We start from the raw sequence: 18,681 nt of genomic DNA on the forward strand, positions 1-18,681 counted from the left end.
ATGGGTGAAAGGAAACCTACGTTTTAAAAGGTATTCTGGGAAGCCGCCATTTGTTTTTACGTTTTTGAATTTTAAGCTGCACTCCAGCTTTTAAAACTTAACTCTTGGAGTTCAAGGCAGTTGTTTGAATCCTTTTCAAAGACACACAGTGCTTCCTCCGTAACATCAACTACATGCAATTTTTCACTGAGTGACGATAATCTTTTATGAAATCGGCTAGTTACCTCATAATGTTTATTAAAATCCTAAGTCACATACTGAGTTTAGGATCTCAAGACACGCGTGTTACAACTTCTGGGCCTCTCGTAATAGGCCAGAGTATTTAAACTGTTACCTAGCATTAAGGATAGAGTGAATGACAACAAAAAATCAAAATAGGGAGTGTGAACCACAGAAACTGGGTTTTATAGGAGCCTCTTTAGTTTTCATTAGATGTTTTCCGAGTTAAATCTGGTACCCACTCACACTGCGACTGGACAGTTCTTTTCACTTCTAGTTATAAGATACTTCTTTCAAACAAACAGGCAGACAGGCAGAGACTACAATGGGTTCTAGGCCTCCCTCCCATCACCTCCTTTTACCAGGACATGAATTTTAAGTCAAACCACACACTTTTAAACCAAAACAAAAGGACACAGGACAGTAAAGACAAAACACTGTTTTTAGTAATTTTTTTGTCCTTAAAAAACGTTAACCCCCCTCTGACAGTTACATACAGCTCCGACACCTGGAGGAGGAGGGAGACACAGAGGACGCAGCACCATAGTCACAAACATTCACATACGACGGAAACCAGCCAGCAGAGAGGGCTTGGGGAAAGCCCGTTTCCTGCCAGTGACCAGAGCCACGTCCCGCCCGCGCAAACGCAACCATCTGAGCAAAACAATGGGAGACGGAAGATGGGACGGGCGAGGACTGCACCACAAGGAAGCAATGGGATTTACCAAAACAGCAAGACGGAGGAAGCAAGCTCCCGAACCAAACTACATATGCTGCTGGTAACAGTAAATATATATATGTATTTATATATCCGTATGTGCATATCAAAAAAGGAAAAATAATCTATTTATACAACAGTCAGTAGTCATAGAGACATTTAGAAAAAGTAAAAACAAGTCCTTTTGTTTCTTTTTAGAAATGGATTTACTAAAACAACTTCATCACCCAGAGGTACGACAGGTCCCCCGCCCCCCGTCTTCTGACGCAGCCGTGCGTGCCCAGCAGCATCGCCGCGGCCACGGTGAGAAGCTGCGTGCGGTGCAGACGCAGGGGCGCAAGGCAAAGAGCTGCTGTGTGCCGGTCTCGCCCGTGGCCATGCGGGAAGCCTGGTGGTGTGTGACACTTGCGCGTGGAGGTTTCCGGGGAGCATGCATCGCTGAGACTCGATCTGATTACCAGTCTTCTTTCTGGAAGCCTGGACCACGTTTCCGCCCTCCTCTCAAGTGTAGATTCAAAGCCAGAAGCAGGCTCCCTGTCTTGAGATTAAGAAGAACTCGTCTTCCTCGAATCCATTCCGTCTCATTAACACCCCCACTCTGCACGAAGGGAAGGCACACGCTCAGGTCTCGACTGGCGACTGTGCCATGACTTCTCTCAAGAGTCACTTCGGCCCGGTGCTCCTACTTGACCCGGTAAGAACATGAAATGCCAGCTAATGGCAGAAGCCAAGTGGTGCCCTGTCTCCTCTCTGAGAATCCCAACTATGTAGATCGAAGCAACCAGCACCTTGGGATGGTACTGCCGCTTGCCTGCAGGTCTCTACCTAACACCAGCCAGCTACAAGCCACCCCTGCATGTCTGCTAGCACGGCCATGTGCCAGGGCCACCAGCCCACCCGAGTGTTGACCTGAACTCAGGAGGTCACTGTGAGGGAGACGAGCGCTGGACACTGGCTGCTGCACCCTGGGCGGCGCCCTCCACAGACACGCCCCGTGGGGAGGAACGCAGCACTTAGGAGCACTTTCTCTGAAGGCCACTCATCTTTGGAAGCGACATTCCGAGTGGATCGAAACCACTCTACTTGATGACTAAACATCTCAGTGTGGTTCAAGCCCCCCGTGTCCCAAACTAAGCCAGCATCTGCTAACTGGCCTCGTTCAGGTCCTCCATTGGTAATTTGTAGCTCATGATGAAGGCGGGAGGTGCCGCGTGGCCCGGGCTGTCCGGCCCCGGCTTCTTCGCACAGTTTATACAGATGTAATCTTCGCTCTCTGCCATTTCTGGAGACACCCCAGCACACACCTGATGAAACCACTGGTCACAGCCACCGTCACACTGCACCCAGTCCACCTGAGGAAGACAAGAACAAGGGTGGGGAATGTTCCGGTTACACCACAGGGAGCCTAGAACCAAAGCAAACCACAAAGCTTTCTTGGCTTCAATGACAGCAAACAACTGGGATGTCCGCAGACAGAGAATGACTGCTTTGGGGTTATTTTCAAAGAAAGAAGCTGAGAAGTTAACACCCCAAATTATCTTCTACCAAAGTGTGTCCACAGAAGTAGGCCTCTTAGGCACTCCATCACCTCATGAATACCTGGGGCTCCGTGTGCGGCAGAAACATGTGCAGGAGAACTTGACAAGAAGGAAACGTCTAATAGAGCAGCCAAGTAGCTTACTAGTACAAACAACTTCTAGGCTCTAAAGACAATGGAATTATCAATGAAGAAAGGAGGAGGAGGACAACGTGTGAAGGCAATCCTGTGTATTAGCTTTAGTTCAAAGAGGTAAGCCAAAGTACTAAGAGCATTAAATACCTTTTTAGAAAAGCAGTCACAAAGGCCACTTTTAAAACTACTATTTTTTATTCTTCTCTTCTTCTGTTACAAATACAACTCCCTATAAAAAGTTAGCAAAGATCAGAGGTCAAATCTTACAAATTAACCAATCACAAATAGTCAAAGACACAGATCAATCAACACTATAGGTTTACAATTAGTCTGGACAACTGACAGGTGCCAGTGGCCAATGCCAGGCCACGTCTGACCCTTCGGAGGGCGCCACGATGACGAAGGCCTGCAGAGGACTATGGTCTGGCCACTTTAAACCTTGGACCGAGAGCTAGCAGCAAAGTTAACGTTTGCCTATTATATTTGTAAAGTGATTGTGGCAGCTTTTATACCTGTCTGCAAACAAGAACCTTCAAGATGAAAGGAGCTACTCTACCTCTCCCAGCACCGAGGCTGACGGTTCTGCTGGCAATACAGCAGCCACTGACTGCACCTATGTGCTATGCTCAGTTTCGCAGCCAAGGAAGGAGTCTGAGGCGATCAAAGAAGCTCCTCAGGCAGCTCAGGAGAGACAGCAAAGGATGTCTTGGCTAGTTAAACGAGCTTCATTCAGGGAAAGGAATTGTTTCCAAATTAGCTTCTGTGTCCTGTAATACTTACCCAGCATCATGTCAGTACTTCTGGCTTGATAAAATAATAATAATCACTTTGGTTTTGTTTTTTTTTTTAAAGTTCCTATTCTAGAACTCTAGATCTTAAGAGGTCATGTTATAGTATAAAACTGACTGAACTCAGGCAGGGTGCAGTGGCTCATATCTGTAATCCTAGCTACTAAGGAGGCAGAAATTGGGAGTATCCTGGTTTGAGGCTAGCCTCCTTTGAACCAATGACCTGGGCAGTGGTGGAACAGCACCACAGGTACAGTCAGAGGCACAGGTGAGAGGCACGTGGTCTGAGCATAGCCCCAGCAAAAATGCGAGACCCTGTCTGAAAAACAACCTAAAGCCAAAGTGCTGCTGCAGGTGTGGCTCACGTGGTAGCGCAGCCGCCTGGCCAAGAGCAGGCCCTGATTTAGTACCGCTACAAAAAAAAAAAAAAAAAGGAAAAGAAAGAAAGAAAAAGAAATCCTGAAGCCGCCGCCCGAGCCACCGGGCAGCTTCTTTCAGGCAGGCCACGAGACTCCCCGAAAGGTTCCCCACGCACCACACCCTAGAAAGTGCAGACCACCACTCGAGCGAGCTGTGTGCGCGTGAGAGGTGCCCTCCAGACCAAAGGCGCTGTGGAGCGAGCGAGGACAAAGAGGACCGTGACCCAGAAGCCAGCCACATGAGGTAACACAGTGTTCCACAGTGCAGACATCTTCACCCCTGCCTCCTGCCCCCAGTCAACACGGCCCCGTCCATGCTAATCCGGAGGACATAAAGGCTTCAACACCAAACAGTGTCTGCTTCGGAGAGAAGCCATCCCTATGTTTTAAAATCCCAGTTTCCTGAAGTTCCATGCAGTGTTTTGCCTTGGTGGCTCCAGCAGACACCCTTGTCCAGAGCCTTGCTCCCCTCCACAAGACTCTATCCATCTACTGGTTGTGTACAATTCACACAAAGCCAGTCTTTCCCCGCCACGTCCAACTATTAACAATCAAACTTGAGTTTCACTTTTGTCTGAAGAGGTCCAGGATCATACAGCAGGACAAAGCTCAGAACTAGATCCAAAGCTTTGAGACAAGGACCAGGGAGTAGCAAGCTGGCAACTCAAGACACAATGTAGTCAGTTGCACATTAAGTTCTGTCATTTTCCCCTTCGTTATTTCTGAAGTGGCACTTTGTCAATCACAAAAAGCATACAGAAACTTCACAGAGCTGAGTACTGGTGACTCACACTTATAGTCCTAGCTACTCAGGAGGCTGAGATCTGAGGATCTTGATTCGAAGCCAGCCCAGGCAGAGAAGTCTGTGAGACTCTTATAGCCAATTAGCTACCAGAAGGCTGGATGGAAGTGGAGCTGTGGCTACAGTGGTAGAGTACTAGTCCTCAGTGAAAAAATTCAGGGACAAAGCCCTGGCTCTAGTTCAAGCTTTAGAACCAACACTAAAAAACCAAAACAAAACAAACCAAATCCAAACAAAACAAAACGAAAACCCCAAAACACACCTTCACAGAAAGCCTAGAGTCCAAGCAATGTGAAAGACAATAGGGACTGCTTGACCTTAGGAGTGCGCACAGTACAGCAAAACCTCAGCTGTGGCTTATGCCTGTAACTCTAACTACTCAGAAAGCTAGTTATCTGAAGGACTACAATTTGATGCCAAAATAACAGGCAAAAAAGGTAGGGCTGGAGGGGCTGGGAAGGTGGCTCAGTGGTAGAGCTCTTGCCTTGCATGCCTGAGGCCCTGGGTTCGATTCCTCAGCACCACATAAGCAAAAAGAAAAAAGCCGGAAGTGGCGCTGTGGCTCAGGTGGTAGAGCGCTAGCCTTGAGCTGAAGAGCTGAGGGACAGCGCCCAGGCCCAGAGTTCACCCAGGTCCCATGACCAGATCCGCCCCCCCCCCCCAAAAAAAGGTAGGACTAGAGGGGTGTGGCCTAAGTGGAAGGGTGTCAGCCTCAGTTGGAGTACCGAGTTCAAATCCTTAGTACCAACCACCCCTTTCACGCCCCAAAAAACAAAACCCTAAGATATCACCTTTATTCAACAAACGAGCAATCCAATTTTTAACAGATAACAGGTTTTAGGTTTTGTACAAATAGGTTACTGTGTAGGGAAAATGTCTAGCTAAAAGAACAAGACATTGGGGATTGGGGCTGTGCTAGTTCAGCAGTCAAGTAAGGTGTCTGTCTAGTTACTCAAGGCCTTGGATTTTGGTTCTATCATCAGCCAGCCAAGAGAGAGGCAGACACGGGTAAGAAGGCAGGAGAGAGGGGAGGTGTGAACAGAGGAAATGAAGTCAACTGGACATGTGTGTTTTCTACAACTTCACTTCAGTCACTTGTTATCTATTACATTTTGCTCATTCCTAGAGCATATTCCTGCCCTAGGGGTAAAAAGGTCACTTAGCTTGGTGACAAAGGCTGGATTAAGTAAATGGGCAGCACACTCCTGACCAAGTAATATACTCAGTATCGTGTTCAGCATTTTACCTCTAGTCTCCTCTTTCTGTACCAATGTTCCTTGCAAAAGCCAGATCTGAAAATGCAAACAGTTCACTTCCTGAGGCACAGCATGCGTGCATGCACATGTATGTATGTAATTGTGTCCATGTGCTCTCAACATTAAGCAACCAGCTTTCCTAGTCCGCACAGGAATGAGATTTCCCAATGTATGGGAATGTCAGAACTACAACTGGAAAAGCCCCAAGCACACTGGGGCCACTGGTTACCCCATCTCAACACCATGTGTGTGTTACACACTTACTTACTCCAGCATTGACAATCTGTGCTAAAAGCAGCCATGAACCAGCAAATCCACCAATAATGCCAACATTCTGGTTGACGCCATACTACCACAAAAATCATTTAAAATCAGAATGCCTAACTAACAGTAAATGTAAACATGCAAGTTCTTAAGTTTAAATCTCTTAATTTACCATGCCCAACTCCTTATGGGAGTAGTAGTAGTGGCTAAGGAAAAACAGTAAGAAAGAATATGTCCATAAGTAAAATGCGTAGTTATTTTAATACTGAAAAAAATGCAACTTATGTATCAGCCTAATTAATTTGCCCTTTCAAACTGGTTTCACTTAGTACCAATTAGAACCATTGGGCAGACTTGAGAAAGAAAAAGTGTCTAAACTCTAAAACTAATTTTTTTAGAATTCTGTTATATGTATGTGTATGTGTGTGTGTATGTGTGTATATATATATATATATATATATGTTTTTTTTTTTTTGGTCGGTCATGGGGCTTGAACTCTGGACTTGAGCGCTGTCCCTCAGCTCTTCAGCTCAAGGCGACTGCTCTACCACTTGAGCTACAGCGCCACTTCCAGTTTCTGGTGGTTTATTGGAGATAGGAGTCTCACGGTCTTTCCTGCCCGGGCTTGGCTTTGAACCTCGATCCTCAGATCTCAGCCTCCTGAGTAGCTAGGATTACAGGCGTGAGCCACCAGTGCCCTGCTTTAAGTTTCATTTGTTAGAATATTAAGATATGATGTCTTTCCAGGCAATGTAGTTCTCTATATCCTGTATAACCAATGGGACTGCAGATACCTCTATACTGACCAACAACCAACAAATCGATCCCTCATTCTACTACTGCTCCCAAAGGAAGCCCCTCTTGTCAGACCACATGAAGAGCAAAGATTCACATCATCGATAAAACTAATTTTTTTGGTACCACTCCTGTGGCTTGAACTCAGGGCCTGGGCACTGTCCCTTAGCTGTTTTGCTCAAAGCTAGTGCTCTACCACTTGAGCCACAGCTCCACGTTTGGCTTTTTGGTGATTAATACAAGAGTCTCAGACTTTCCTGGTCTGGCTGGCTTCAAACTGTGATCTTCAGATCTCAGCCACCTGAACAGCGAGGATTATAGGCATGAGTCACCAGTGCCCAGCTTAACACTAGTTTCTGAAAGTAGTTCCTTTCTTTTTTTTAACTATCAGTATCTAATTTAGTAACTGAAGAAATAGCTTTTTACAATCCTTTAAATCCAGGTGTGATAGCTCATGCTTGTCAATGTATCTGGCCCCAGGTAAAAACTCAGAAACTCTACCTGAAAAATAACTGGGGGCGGGGGGTGGGGGGCGCGGTGGCGGAGGAGAATGTACGTATGCATGCGTGTATATATAGGTATAAACGTATGCATGAGTACACATTTACATACATTAGCTTGGAGAAAAAGGAATATACCAGCCAGGCAGGTTTGTGCATGCCTCTAAGCCCTGCACCTGAGAAACTGAGGAAGAACTGTGAATTTGATGGTAACTCGAGTTTCACAGTGAGTTCCAAGACAGCCTGGTCTATAAAACACCAAAAGTGAAAATACAGCAAACCAGTGTCAGGAATAAATGCAGAGAGGTCCAGGGTCGTTTTCGGCAATAGCTGCCTCTGCCCTTACGCTGTGTCCTATGGGCCATATGTTGGGATTATTGTGGCTTCCCCTGGCATCACAGGGCACCAGATGGGCACAGGAGGGCCCACGTTCCACTGCACAGCCCACTGGAAGGCAGGCAGAGGACGCTGGGCCCCCAAGCTAGCGAAGGCCAGGGATAACGTGCAACCTGTTAAGAGTGATGAGGAGAAGGGAGAGAGAAGGTGGCAACGGGTGGAAACAGGAAGAGGAGAAAACTTGAAAAGGAAACCATGGCTCTTGCAGCTGGTGTGGAAAGTAAGCACCTGAGAAACAGGAGAAATGGCTGGCAACACTGTGCTGCTTAAACGCATCGGAGAGCGGCAGCAGGCCGCCGGCCTGAAGCCTCTCTACAAACACAGAAAAATCCAAAATGAAAGAGGAGATGTAATTCACACAGATCATCTATCTATTAAAATGCTTTAAAATCTCTTGGTGTGAATATAGAAAAATTCTTTTTTTTTTTTTTGCCAGTTGTGGGGCCTGAACTCTGGGCCTGGGCACTGTCCCTCAGCTCTTCAACTCAAGGCTAGCGAGCCACTGTGACACTTCCAACTTTTTCTGCTTATATGGTGCTGAGGAATCGAACCCACGCCTCATGCATGCAAGGCAAGCGCTCTACCACTGAGCCACCTTCCCAGCCCCAGAAAAATTCTTATTACATGAATAAAGATGCAAAAGTGCAAGCTGGGTGCCTGTAACTCATGCCTGTCATCCTAGCTACTCTGGAGATCTGAGGGTCACAATTCAAAGCCAGCCTGGGCAGGAAAGCCCATGAAATTCTTATCTCGAGTTAACCACCAGAAAACTGGAAGTGGTGCTGTGGCTCAAGTGGTAGAATGCTAGCCTAGAGCTGAAGAGCTGAGGGACATGACAAAAAAGAAAAGATACAAAGTGCACAGACGGTATTACCAAGATATATAAATAATTCATATCATTATTTATAGCTACTGCCCTTGAAAGACTAGAATACAACTGTACTATAGTTCAGTTTCCAAAAATGAATAGCAGGTCTCAAATAAGCCTGATAAAAGAGGAAGGGTGGGTGACTGGCTGCAGGTGGGGTGTCTTACATCTGAATTACTTATTTTTGTCAAGACTGGGATCAACTACGGTGCCTGGTGCTTTTTCTTATTGGCTGTTCCTCTACCACCTAAGCCAATGCCTCCAACACCACATTTATGCATTACTGAGGGCTGGGTATTAACACGAAACCTGCCAGGAACCAGGGAACTGGGATCGACTTCTGGCTGTGCCTGAGTGCTCAGCCACTTGGTCACTTCATCTGTAAGTGTGGAGTCTGGACAGAGTGACCGCTTGGCCCCTTCAAGTATGAAATATGTTAAGTGTATGACCCGGAAGGTTAAGTTGGACAGTGATGGAATTTTATGGATTCTAATTTTCAAACCACGGAGCTACTAAAAGTCTAAATATGAAGTAATATAATGAGCGATTGGAACGGTAAGTTTATCAAGCCTTTGTTTTGTTGAGACAAGGTTTCATTCTGTAGCCCAGGCTGGTGTCAGATGCAAGATTCTTCTGCGTCAGCCTCCTAACTGCTGGGATTACAGGCATCACCACCACACCTAGCTCCTTTGTGATATTCTTGATGATTCCAGAATGTTACCAGATACCTTCAATCAATTAAGAACCGAATTTTTTGGTCATGTCTGTTTTTCTCAGAAGTTCACACCATCCATATTCCCTGAGGAATGACTGCCATCAAATTACTGAAAAATTTGGAGTTGAAAAATTTTAAACTGTACCTTTAAGAATCTGAAATATTTTGTTGGAAAAAAAAAAGTCATGTTCTATTCAGGAGGGTAGACACGCTCGAAGTGTGGGGGAGATAAGGTCTCTGGGGTGCAATCTCACTCAGAAGTGGACCCACGCTCAAGTGTGTGTGGCTGGGGATGCAGCCCAGTGTGATCTGATCAGGTGTTTCAAATGCTGCCAGTGCCACCTGCTTCTGTGAAGCACACGGACTCTGCCGCCCCTCCCGCCCCTCCCGCCCCTCCCCCCCTCCCCCCTCGCCCCTGCGGGAACTCACCTTGTCCTTACAGGGCCTCTGGCAGCTCTGGGAAGCACACACGGCGTTCTCGTCGTCAGACTCCTCCGCCCCGGACCAGTCATACTTGGAAGGGATGTCCAGCACTTTCTTCTCCCTCTTCTTCTCCGTATTCTCCTTCACAAGTTCAACTTTGGCTGTGGCAGCCTTTTCTTTCTTTTTCTTTCTCTCTTCTTCTTTTGCTAGCTTCTTGGCTAGTTTATTCAGCTCCTTTGATTTCTCTGTGTTTAATTTTAATTTCTTCTTTTTAGGTTTGTCCATTTTCTTTGTCTCCTTAGACTTCTGTTTTCCTTCTCCAAAAAGCTGCTCTGCCTTTTCCAGCTTTCGTTTCCGTTTCTTCTCTGAGGAGTCCTTTCCTTTCATTTTTAATGGTTTCTCTTCCATGCTGTCATCCTTCAGAAATAAAGAAGCAATTTTAACATAAGACATGTAAAAAGTGTTACTCTCTTATGTGAGGTGCCTAGAATCACAGAGCAAATCACACGTACATTACAGAGCAGAAAGCACAGGTCTGTGGGGAATAACAGAGGCTAGTTTTATGACTAGAATTCCTATTTGGGCTTAGTAAAGAGTAGTAGAAATGGATTATGGAGACGACTGCTTAATGCTGTAAATGTACTTAAAGCTTAACCGTCTACCCCATAAGGGTCTCATTCACACACACACACACACACACACACACACACACACACACACACACACACACACACACACACACACACACACACACACACACACACACACACACGTGTATGTATATACTCATTCATAAACATTTAATTAAAAGGGTTCTGAAAGCGTATTAAAGATATTTAAGAAACAAACAGTGCTAAATATACAAGAAGGGAGGGGAGTAAGATCCCAAGAAAAAACATCACAAAGCAGAATTATTCTAGCTATGTGGAAGAAACAGCCACGGTAACCAGACTGCTTTTCACTTAGCCATCCCCTGGCCAGCCTGGGCATTTTACATAGCTTTAAACCCTTACTTAAAGGAGCTTGACACCCATACCTCCATGATATGCAAGAATCTGTCTTCTGAGGGTGGGTGTGTGGCCTGCAAAATCCGCCATATGTGTTGTGTCTCATCTAGAGACACTTCCAGAAGGTCTCCGACCATCATGAGTTCTTCCAACTGGGCTTTCGCTCCCGGTGACAGCTCCAACACTGGAGGTTCCAAACTTCGGGGAACTAAGGGGCTCTTCCGAGGTTGCTTTCTTGGGGTGCTCGAACCTTTCCCAAAACAATACCATAAAACAAAACAGTGAAGACTGTGGGCAGATGCAATGCTTCCATTGTGAGTGTAGGAGTATGGGGTCCCGTCCTCTATAGTGACTGTAGATATGTGGGTTCATTACATTAGCATTAAAAAGAAAGTGAAGGGCTTTTCTTCTTGTCTGAGATAGGGTTATGCTACAACTCCTAGGCTCAAGAGATCCTCCTCTCTCCCCTACCTGCTGAGCAGGTAGGAAGACAGGCACACACCCTGCACCGTCAAACATGAAATGAAAAAAATAAAAAACAACAACCAAAAAAAACCCCACAGGACAGACACATCTAGAATTTCTAAAACTGATTTATTTCGAGTTTAAAGATGATTTTCTATCTTATTACTAAATTCCTTAATCCATAAATATTAAGTAGGAAACTGCCCTGTGACAGTGAATGGTTCTACAAAATCCTAAATTTCACTCCAGACAAAAACCAGCCTTCATCTTCCAGAGTAAGCAGGGTGACTTTTTTCACAATTGGGAAAAGAAAAGCAAGTCCTGTGGAGAAATTATTCACCAAGAAGAGAAAGAACTTTCTAGTAATCTCAGCCACTCAGACTCGAGCAGGAAAGTTCTCAAGCAGCTGTTGAGCCGGCAAGCGGCCGTGAGGAGGCAGGTGCACAGCTCACAGCAGCAGCAGCAGCAGCAGCAGCAGCAGGCAGGCCCCGGGGCCTCCAAACTGTCTCATGCGGAATCTCTGAGCGCAACGTTCTCGGGTTATCATCTAATAATAAAAAAACATAGCTGGGCGCTGGTGGCTCACGCCTATAATCCTAGCTACTCAGGAGGCTGAGATGTGAGGACTGCAGTTCAAAGCAGCCCCGGCAGGTAAACAGACTCATTTCCAACTAACCAGCAAAAAGCCAGAAGTGGAGATGTGGCTCAAATGGCAGAGTGCTAGCCTTGGGCAAAAAAGCTAAGGCACTGAATTCAAGCCCCAGAAGAGGCAAAAAGGAAAAAAAAAGGAGGGGAGCCTTTTCTAACCAACACAGCCTTTAAAAATGTTATTAGCATTTCATAGTCAGGCACTGTGTTCAATTCAATGGAGATTCATAGCCAAAAGTTGGTGATTCAAATCTGTAATCTTAGCCAGGTAGAAGGCGCTGAGATTCAGAAGACTAAGTTTGAAGGCAGCCTAGGCAGAAAAATTCAAGGGACTCCATTTCCAAAAATAATCAGAAAGGCCCATCTGGAGGAATGGCTCAAGTGGTAGTGCCAGCCAAGCAAGCAAGCAGAGTGGCACAAATCCTTGAGTTTCAATGTCAGAATTGGGGTCAGGGAAGGGCCAACGTGGGGAGCTTTTTACAGCTTTCGTAATACCTTGTGAGCAGCTCTTGGAAGCAGAAGAATACGCATGCTCCGCACAGAACGAAGGCGCAGTCCACATGTGTGTCACCACTTCCTCAGACTTGATGGGAATCTCTTCATCACAAAAAAGATTGGGCTCCAGACTACTAGAGGACTTCACACTGGCTGTATCCTGAAGGACAAAGAGGGCTTCAGAATTGGAACCGCGGACCTTACACTGTAACGAGGATTAAATGAAGGCTTTCAGCTTTAAAGCTTCTATACATTACAAATAACACTAGAGGGATGGAAATATGGAAATATGGCTTGCCTAGCATGCATGAAGCCCTGGGTTCGATTCCTCAGTACCACATACACAGAAAAGGCTGGAAATGGTGCTGTGGCTTAAGTGGTAGAGTGCTAGCCTTGAGCAAAAGAAGCTCAGGGACAGTGCCCAGACCCTGAGTTCAAACCCCAGGTCTGGCAAAAAAAACCTTAAAATAAATACAAATAACAATGTAATTATATAGTATTACATCTAATTTTAAAAAGTATATTTGAGATAAAAACAGTAATGACCTCAATTTCAAACCCAAAAAGAATAAAGCTAAAAAGTGTATAGAGACAATAAACCTACAATAATTATTACTAAATAATCCATCATTCAGATTCTACAACACATAAACAATTCATCAACAAGAACTGTGGACACTTTAAAAGAAACACAAAATGGACTTTAGAGAGGAAGAAAAGTTTAGATGTGCTATCTTTACACACAACCATTTAATCTCTAAAGGTGTTCAATCCTATCTTGCTGTTCTCAATACAATGAAAAGCCTGAATGACAATACAGAAATCACTCAATTCTGACAGCTCTCATCAGGTCTCAGATAATTCTCCAGGGAATTTATTTCCACACGCTCACCTGCATAGCCTTGGAAACAGAGTGCAATCAGATGGAAATCACACTGTTATTTTAACAGAGAACTCCATACTGGAAGCCAGTCAATTGGGTACTAAAGACTGAAAGGCACCAAGACCTATGACATCACGGGAGGCAGCACAGTGCAGCACAACCCAGGACTGGATGTGTGTGTGGGGGGGTGGGAGGGTGGTAGGGGGCGGGAAGGTAAGAACTACAAGGAGGCCCTGTGGGACTGAACAGACCTCTGAGAGAACTACCAACCAGGCAGGTGTGCTCTTTCCAGCAACACGTATGGCTGGCTTCAGGGGAGGGGATTGCAAGTGTGGAGTTGCTGCTTACGCCAGGGTTTAAAAAAAAAAACAACAAAAAACCCACACAGCCCGGCACTAGTTGCTCACACCTGTAATTGTAGCTACTCAGGAGGCTGACCTCATCTGAGGATCATGGTTTGAAGCTAGCCCAGGCAGGGAAGTCCAGGACTCTTATTTCCAATTAAAAAAGCCAGAACGGGCTGTGAAGGTGGCTCAGTGGTAGAGCGCTTGCCTTGCAAGCATGAGGCCCTGGGTTCAATTCCTCAGCACCACATAAATAGAAAAAGCTGTGGCTCAAGTGGTAGAGCAAAAGAGCCCAGCGGCAGCAGTCCTGAGTTCAAGCCCTAGGACCAGCACAGAAACAAAATTAAATGAAAGGAAACACGTAATAGATGTTACTATAAGAAACAAAGCAAGAACTCAGCAAGTAAGGTCCATACCCACCCGGCCAGTCCCTAATTACCTTTATGTCATAGCCATAAGTCTCTCTAATGTCTTCGTCAGAATCTGTCTCCTCATCGTCGTAGTCCACTGTTTGCCGGGGAGAAGATGATACACTGCTCACCACCCGGTTAAAAGCTGACTGTTGAAAACTAGACAAGTGTCCCTAAACAAAGAATTCCAGGATGAGCAGAGATTTACTGAGTGAACATGGGTACTTAGTATGTGCTAAAATCAACAATTTGTAACCAACTGGTGAAGCGGCTAAAGGACTTCTTCAACAGTCAGTAGAAACTAAATGATTTGATTAAAGCTGCCACGGTCTAGGTGAATGGGACCTGCAAGGAGTATCTCACTAAAATGACTCTGGCGGGTACTCAGAAAATTTTACAGGTCTGTGGAGCAGGATGATGCGTGGGGCTCATGAAACTGCTGACAAGCTATTGTTCTCCCAGTCAGAGAATAGATGGAGTCCATTCCACTGAATACTGATACACACACAGGGAACAGACAGAGAATGTAAACCCTAATCTTGCCTGTAAGTCCGGGTTGGCAGCTGCTTTTTGGAGTTCTGCGCTGATGATCTTCTCGGTCTTTTCCCGAGCGGCCTGCTCCACCATACGCTGGCTTAGCACAGACAGTTTGGCCAAAGCAGAGGACAGTTCATCTGTGGCCAGGGCCTGCCGTGCTCTGTCTTGCCAGCTCATAGCACGTTCCGTCAAACACTGCAGGGCTTCTCCCTCAGGCAACCGTACAGGCAGCTTCTGAAGGGACACCAGGAGTGACAAAATAGTCTCTAGCCTGGGCCTGCGAGACCTCATGCAAAGAGGGCACAGGAATTTGACTTCTTTGGCCTGCCAACTGGAGCCTTTCTTGTGGGAACTTGGCTTGGGAAGGGGAACACAGCTGTTGTGGAACCAGTCCTTGCAGAGCTCGCACTGCAGCATAAACCCACTGGCTGTCTTCCGGCAAATGCAAAACCTGACTTCCTCTGGGCGGCCCGCCACCGTCATCTTGGCTAGGTTGGCTGCCCGGAGGGAGTGCATGGCCTCAATCTCTTTTTGCTCTCGTTCCTTGAAAACTGCCACCTGCACACAAGAAACATTTAAAGGAAGATGTCAGTGCACTATAAACCCCTAAACACTGAACGTTCAAGGCTGAGGGCTCTTTCTCCAAATAGTTGCAAACCATTTCTGAAAATTTGGGGTGCTCGGGCAGATTCCATACCAGCATCGTCATCTGAGATGGAAGGGTACTGAAAGACTTGACAATTCAATTTACGTAGGCAGAATACTTCCTCTGAGCACCCTCCTCTAGGGTAGGAAGAGGGCATAGGCCACCCTGAAGCCAAGCCACCTGGGTACCAAGCCTGGGTTTCAGAGGGCTGATGTGTACAACTCATCTGAACAGTTTTCTGGTGATGTAGCCACATCATCAACTTCATCCTGTTTTAAAAATTAAGTGCCTAGCTTGTACTGGCACAAATGAAATGTTCAATAATCCTTGGATCCATCTTAAACATTAAGTTCTACACCAATACATTTGTCCAGACGGCCTCCCCTTTTCATCTGGAAAGCCTGGTGACAGGTTCAACACTGGTTTATGAAACTCACTCCAACCAAGAAGAGAAAAAACATCCTAAATATTGATGAATCTTCTTTTTAAATTACCAGAGTTGCTCTGAAACGATTTTGAAATAATGTCCAGTTCCACTTTTCTATCAAGACTGATTTGTTAGGCAGGCTCTCAAATTGGATTATTTGTAGAGAGAAAGAAGAGTACACCAAGCTACATGTTATATGCAGTTCTCAACTACTAACTGTCTAATTTTCATTTTTATTCTTCTAGTAATCCTAATTCTTCCCATTCTTTTTTGTTTTTGTGCTGGTCCTAGGGCTTGAACTCAGGACTAGCACACTGTTCCTGGGATTTTGTGCTCAAGGCTCGTGTTCTATCACTAGAGCCACAGCTCCACTTCTAGCTTTTTTGGGTGGACATTCCTGACCAGGCTGGCTTTGAATTAAGATCTTCAGCTCTCAGTCTCCTGAATAGCTTAGTGGCTCACACCTATAAGCCTGGCTGCTCAGGAAGCTGTGATCTGGAGGATCCTGGGTAAAGCTGGACGAGGCAGAAAAAGTCTAGGAGAGTTCCATCTTCAATTAGCCAGCAAAATGCCTGACTAGAACTATTGTGGTTCAAAAAATTATCATAATTCTCACTGCTATAAACACTTTTACTGAATAGTCAATATCCTCCCAAAAGCTAATAAAAGGGAGAGATTTTGAGAGTATCTGGCACCAGTACTCTACTTCAACTGCTTCAGAAAGCACAACAGTATTAAGAGCCACAAAATGCTACTAAACTAATTCAATTTCTAACTAACTTAAAGAACATTATACAGCAAGTTCCCCTGCTTACTTACAACAGAACATTTTTAACAAAGTAGGGCTGAGAGTATGGCTCAACTGGCAGACTGCCTGCTAGCAAGCAAAGTCTTAAGTTTAAACTCCAGTATCTCAGTAGGAGGGAAAAGTAATGTTCTGAGCAAATGTTCTGAGCAGGCTGGGAATGAAGTTCAGTGGTAGAGTGCTTTGACTAGCCAGCAAGAAGCCTAAGTTTGATCCCCACCACAAAGAGAAAACAAAAAGCAGATTATGTCCAACTTTGATAGATATTACACAACAATTAAAGCAATAAAAAACTGGTATGTGGAAAAGAATAGTAAACTTTTTGCACGGCAATTACAAATGTATAGGAAAATAAATCCCTACCTTAATAGTAACAATAAAATTATATTAAAAAAAAAGTCCTAGCCAGGTACTAGTGGCTCATGCCTGAAATCTTAACTACTCAGGAGGCTGAGATCTGAGGATGGCAGTTTGAAGCCAGCCTGGGCAGGAAAGTCTGTGAGACTCTTATCTCTAATAAACTACTCAGAAAAAGCCAGGAGTGGTGCTGTGGCTTAAGTGGTAGAGTGCTAGCTTTGAGAGAAAGAATCTCAGGGACAGCGCACAGGCCCTGCGTTGAAGTCTCAGGACTGACACAAAATAAGTAAATAAATAAATATATATCCTATGACAGAGTACACCAATGTAAAAGCCTACACCTGTTAACATCTTCCCGGTTTCTTACCACCATGGCTGTATCTCTTGTTTCCTCCAGTCCTTCCTCCAAATCACTCAAGGGCTCGAGGTCTAGGTCCTTCTCTTTTTCTTTTTCTATTAATTCTTTCACTTTTTTCCTCCTGTTTTTACCACTCCCGTATATACCAATGTCAGTTCGGGGACTTAGCACCTAAAAAATAAAACCAAAATATAAACTGTAGTTTTCTAAAGTGAAATAAAAGGAAACACATACAGCCGCACACCATGTCCTGGGACCTTAAGAACTTTATGTACGTATCTAACTGAACCTGTGCAATCTTACACATTTATTTCCACACTCTACAAACAAAGGAAATAGATTCATGGAACAACTTGCGCAAGGACACGAGGCTAGCAAGAAAAGAGCCAGTCCTCAAATCTGAAACTGTCCCACTTCAGAGCCTGTCCTCTGACTACCATGATCAACCTGCTCACCATACTAAGGACAAGGATTTAAATCTGTGCTTCTGAGAAATAACATCTGTCAGTGACAGAGTCCAATACCCAGAGATAAGATCAGGCTGACTGCTTTTTCTGGACACAGCACAAGATTATCAGGATATGAGTCTAAGGCTCCAAATTTCAGACTACATCTGATAGGTCTGGGAGGTATCACTAGCTTTAAAGACCAGATTAAACTGGGAACACCCCTCACCTGCGCTACAACCAGCCAGAGGGTTAAGTTTATCAGCTGCTGATGGAGTGCTGAGGAGCTGGACACCAAGGACCCTTGTTACCTGCAGCAGCGTATGGCTGGAATTCTTCTTCAGAAAGGTGCGCCCAGTCCGCTCTCTCCAAGCCCGTGCTGCCGCGACCTGCGACTCCACCTGGGGCAGGGCATCAAGCCGCACAGGGATGGGGCGTCCCTTGGCAGATAAGCTCTCAAGCTGCTCCAAGTAAGCATAATTGCTGCCACTCTGAAATCAGACAGAAGCAGATTCTTAAAACCTCGCTTCTCTTATGGAGCCTGGAACATGTCAGGGGAATGCAGAAAAATGCTCAGATACAGAAAGTCTTACAAACATGAGTACTCTTCCCTCTTATGTCAAATTCATGTCAATTGCCTCCAAAACTCCTTCCAGATAAGTCTTGACTGACCCTCCTCCCAAACCATGCATCCTAAACAAAGCCTTGACTACCATCACAACCTGTCCACTTACTCAGCACCCACATGTCAATACCCCACTGAAGAAAAGGGCCAGAGGGCCAGGCAGAGACACAGTCTTTCCACATTACCAAGGAAACAGACATCAGACGGCCTGTTAGCTTTTCAATCATAAATAGCCAATTAGGATGATCAGAGACCACACTGCCTGGGTAGGATCAGAGACAAAAGAGTAGCCCCGATCAAAACAGAGGTAATAAGAGGAAGAAAAAGCAGCAGGAGCTGAGTCCCAGAAAAAGTGAACTGAAAATTGACAGAGTGGAAGAGGAGTCAATACAA

The 18,681-nt window shown here is 45.4% G+C and overlaps 1 protein-coding gene across 2 annotated transcripts in view; it reads right to left on the minus strand.

The window, feature by feature from the left end:
- Nucleotides 1-203: 203 nt before the first annotated feature.
- The window catches only part of Kdm5a (lysine demethylase 5A), a 53,433-nt gene continuing 34,955 nt past the window's right edge, over nt 204-18,681 (minus strand). Inside the window, exons 21-28 of one of the 2 annotated variants that reach the window (XM_069988836.1) lie at nt 17,975-18,154; nt 17,227-17,388; nt 14,631-15,182; nt 14,117-14,260; nt 12,451-12,610; nt 10,872-11,092; nt 9,842-10,252; nt 204-2,289 (exon numbers count right to left, since the gene is read on the minus strand). In XM_069988836.1, coding sequence (XP_069844937.1) covers nt 2,083-2,289; nt 9,842-10,252; nt 10,872-11,092; nt 12,451-12,610; nt 14,117-14,260; nt 14,631-15,182; nt 17,227-17,388; nt 17,975-18,154 — 2,037 coding nt within the window. In that variant the 3' untranslated portion in view covers nt 204-2,082. The remainder of the gene's footprint in view (nt 2,290-9,841; nt 10,253-10,871; nt 11,093-12,450; nt 12,611-14,116; nt 14,261-14,630; nt 15,183-17,226; nt 17,389-17,974; nt 18,155-18,681) is intronic. The other variant, XM_069988837.1, reaches the window with a different exon arrangement.

This window comes from Dipodomys merriami, unplaced genomic scaffold (genome assembly GCF_024711535.1).
Source record: "Dipodomys merriami isolate MVZ:Mamm:240054 unplaced genomic scaffold, mDipMer1.0.p SCAF_368, whole genome shotgun sequence".
NCBI lineage: Eukaryota > Metazoa > Chordata > Mammalia > Rodentia > Heteromyidae > Dipodomys > Dipodomys merriami.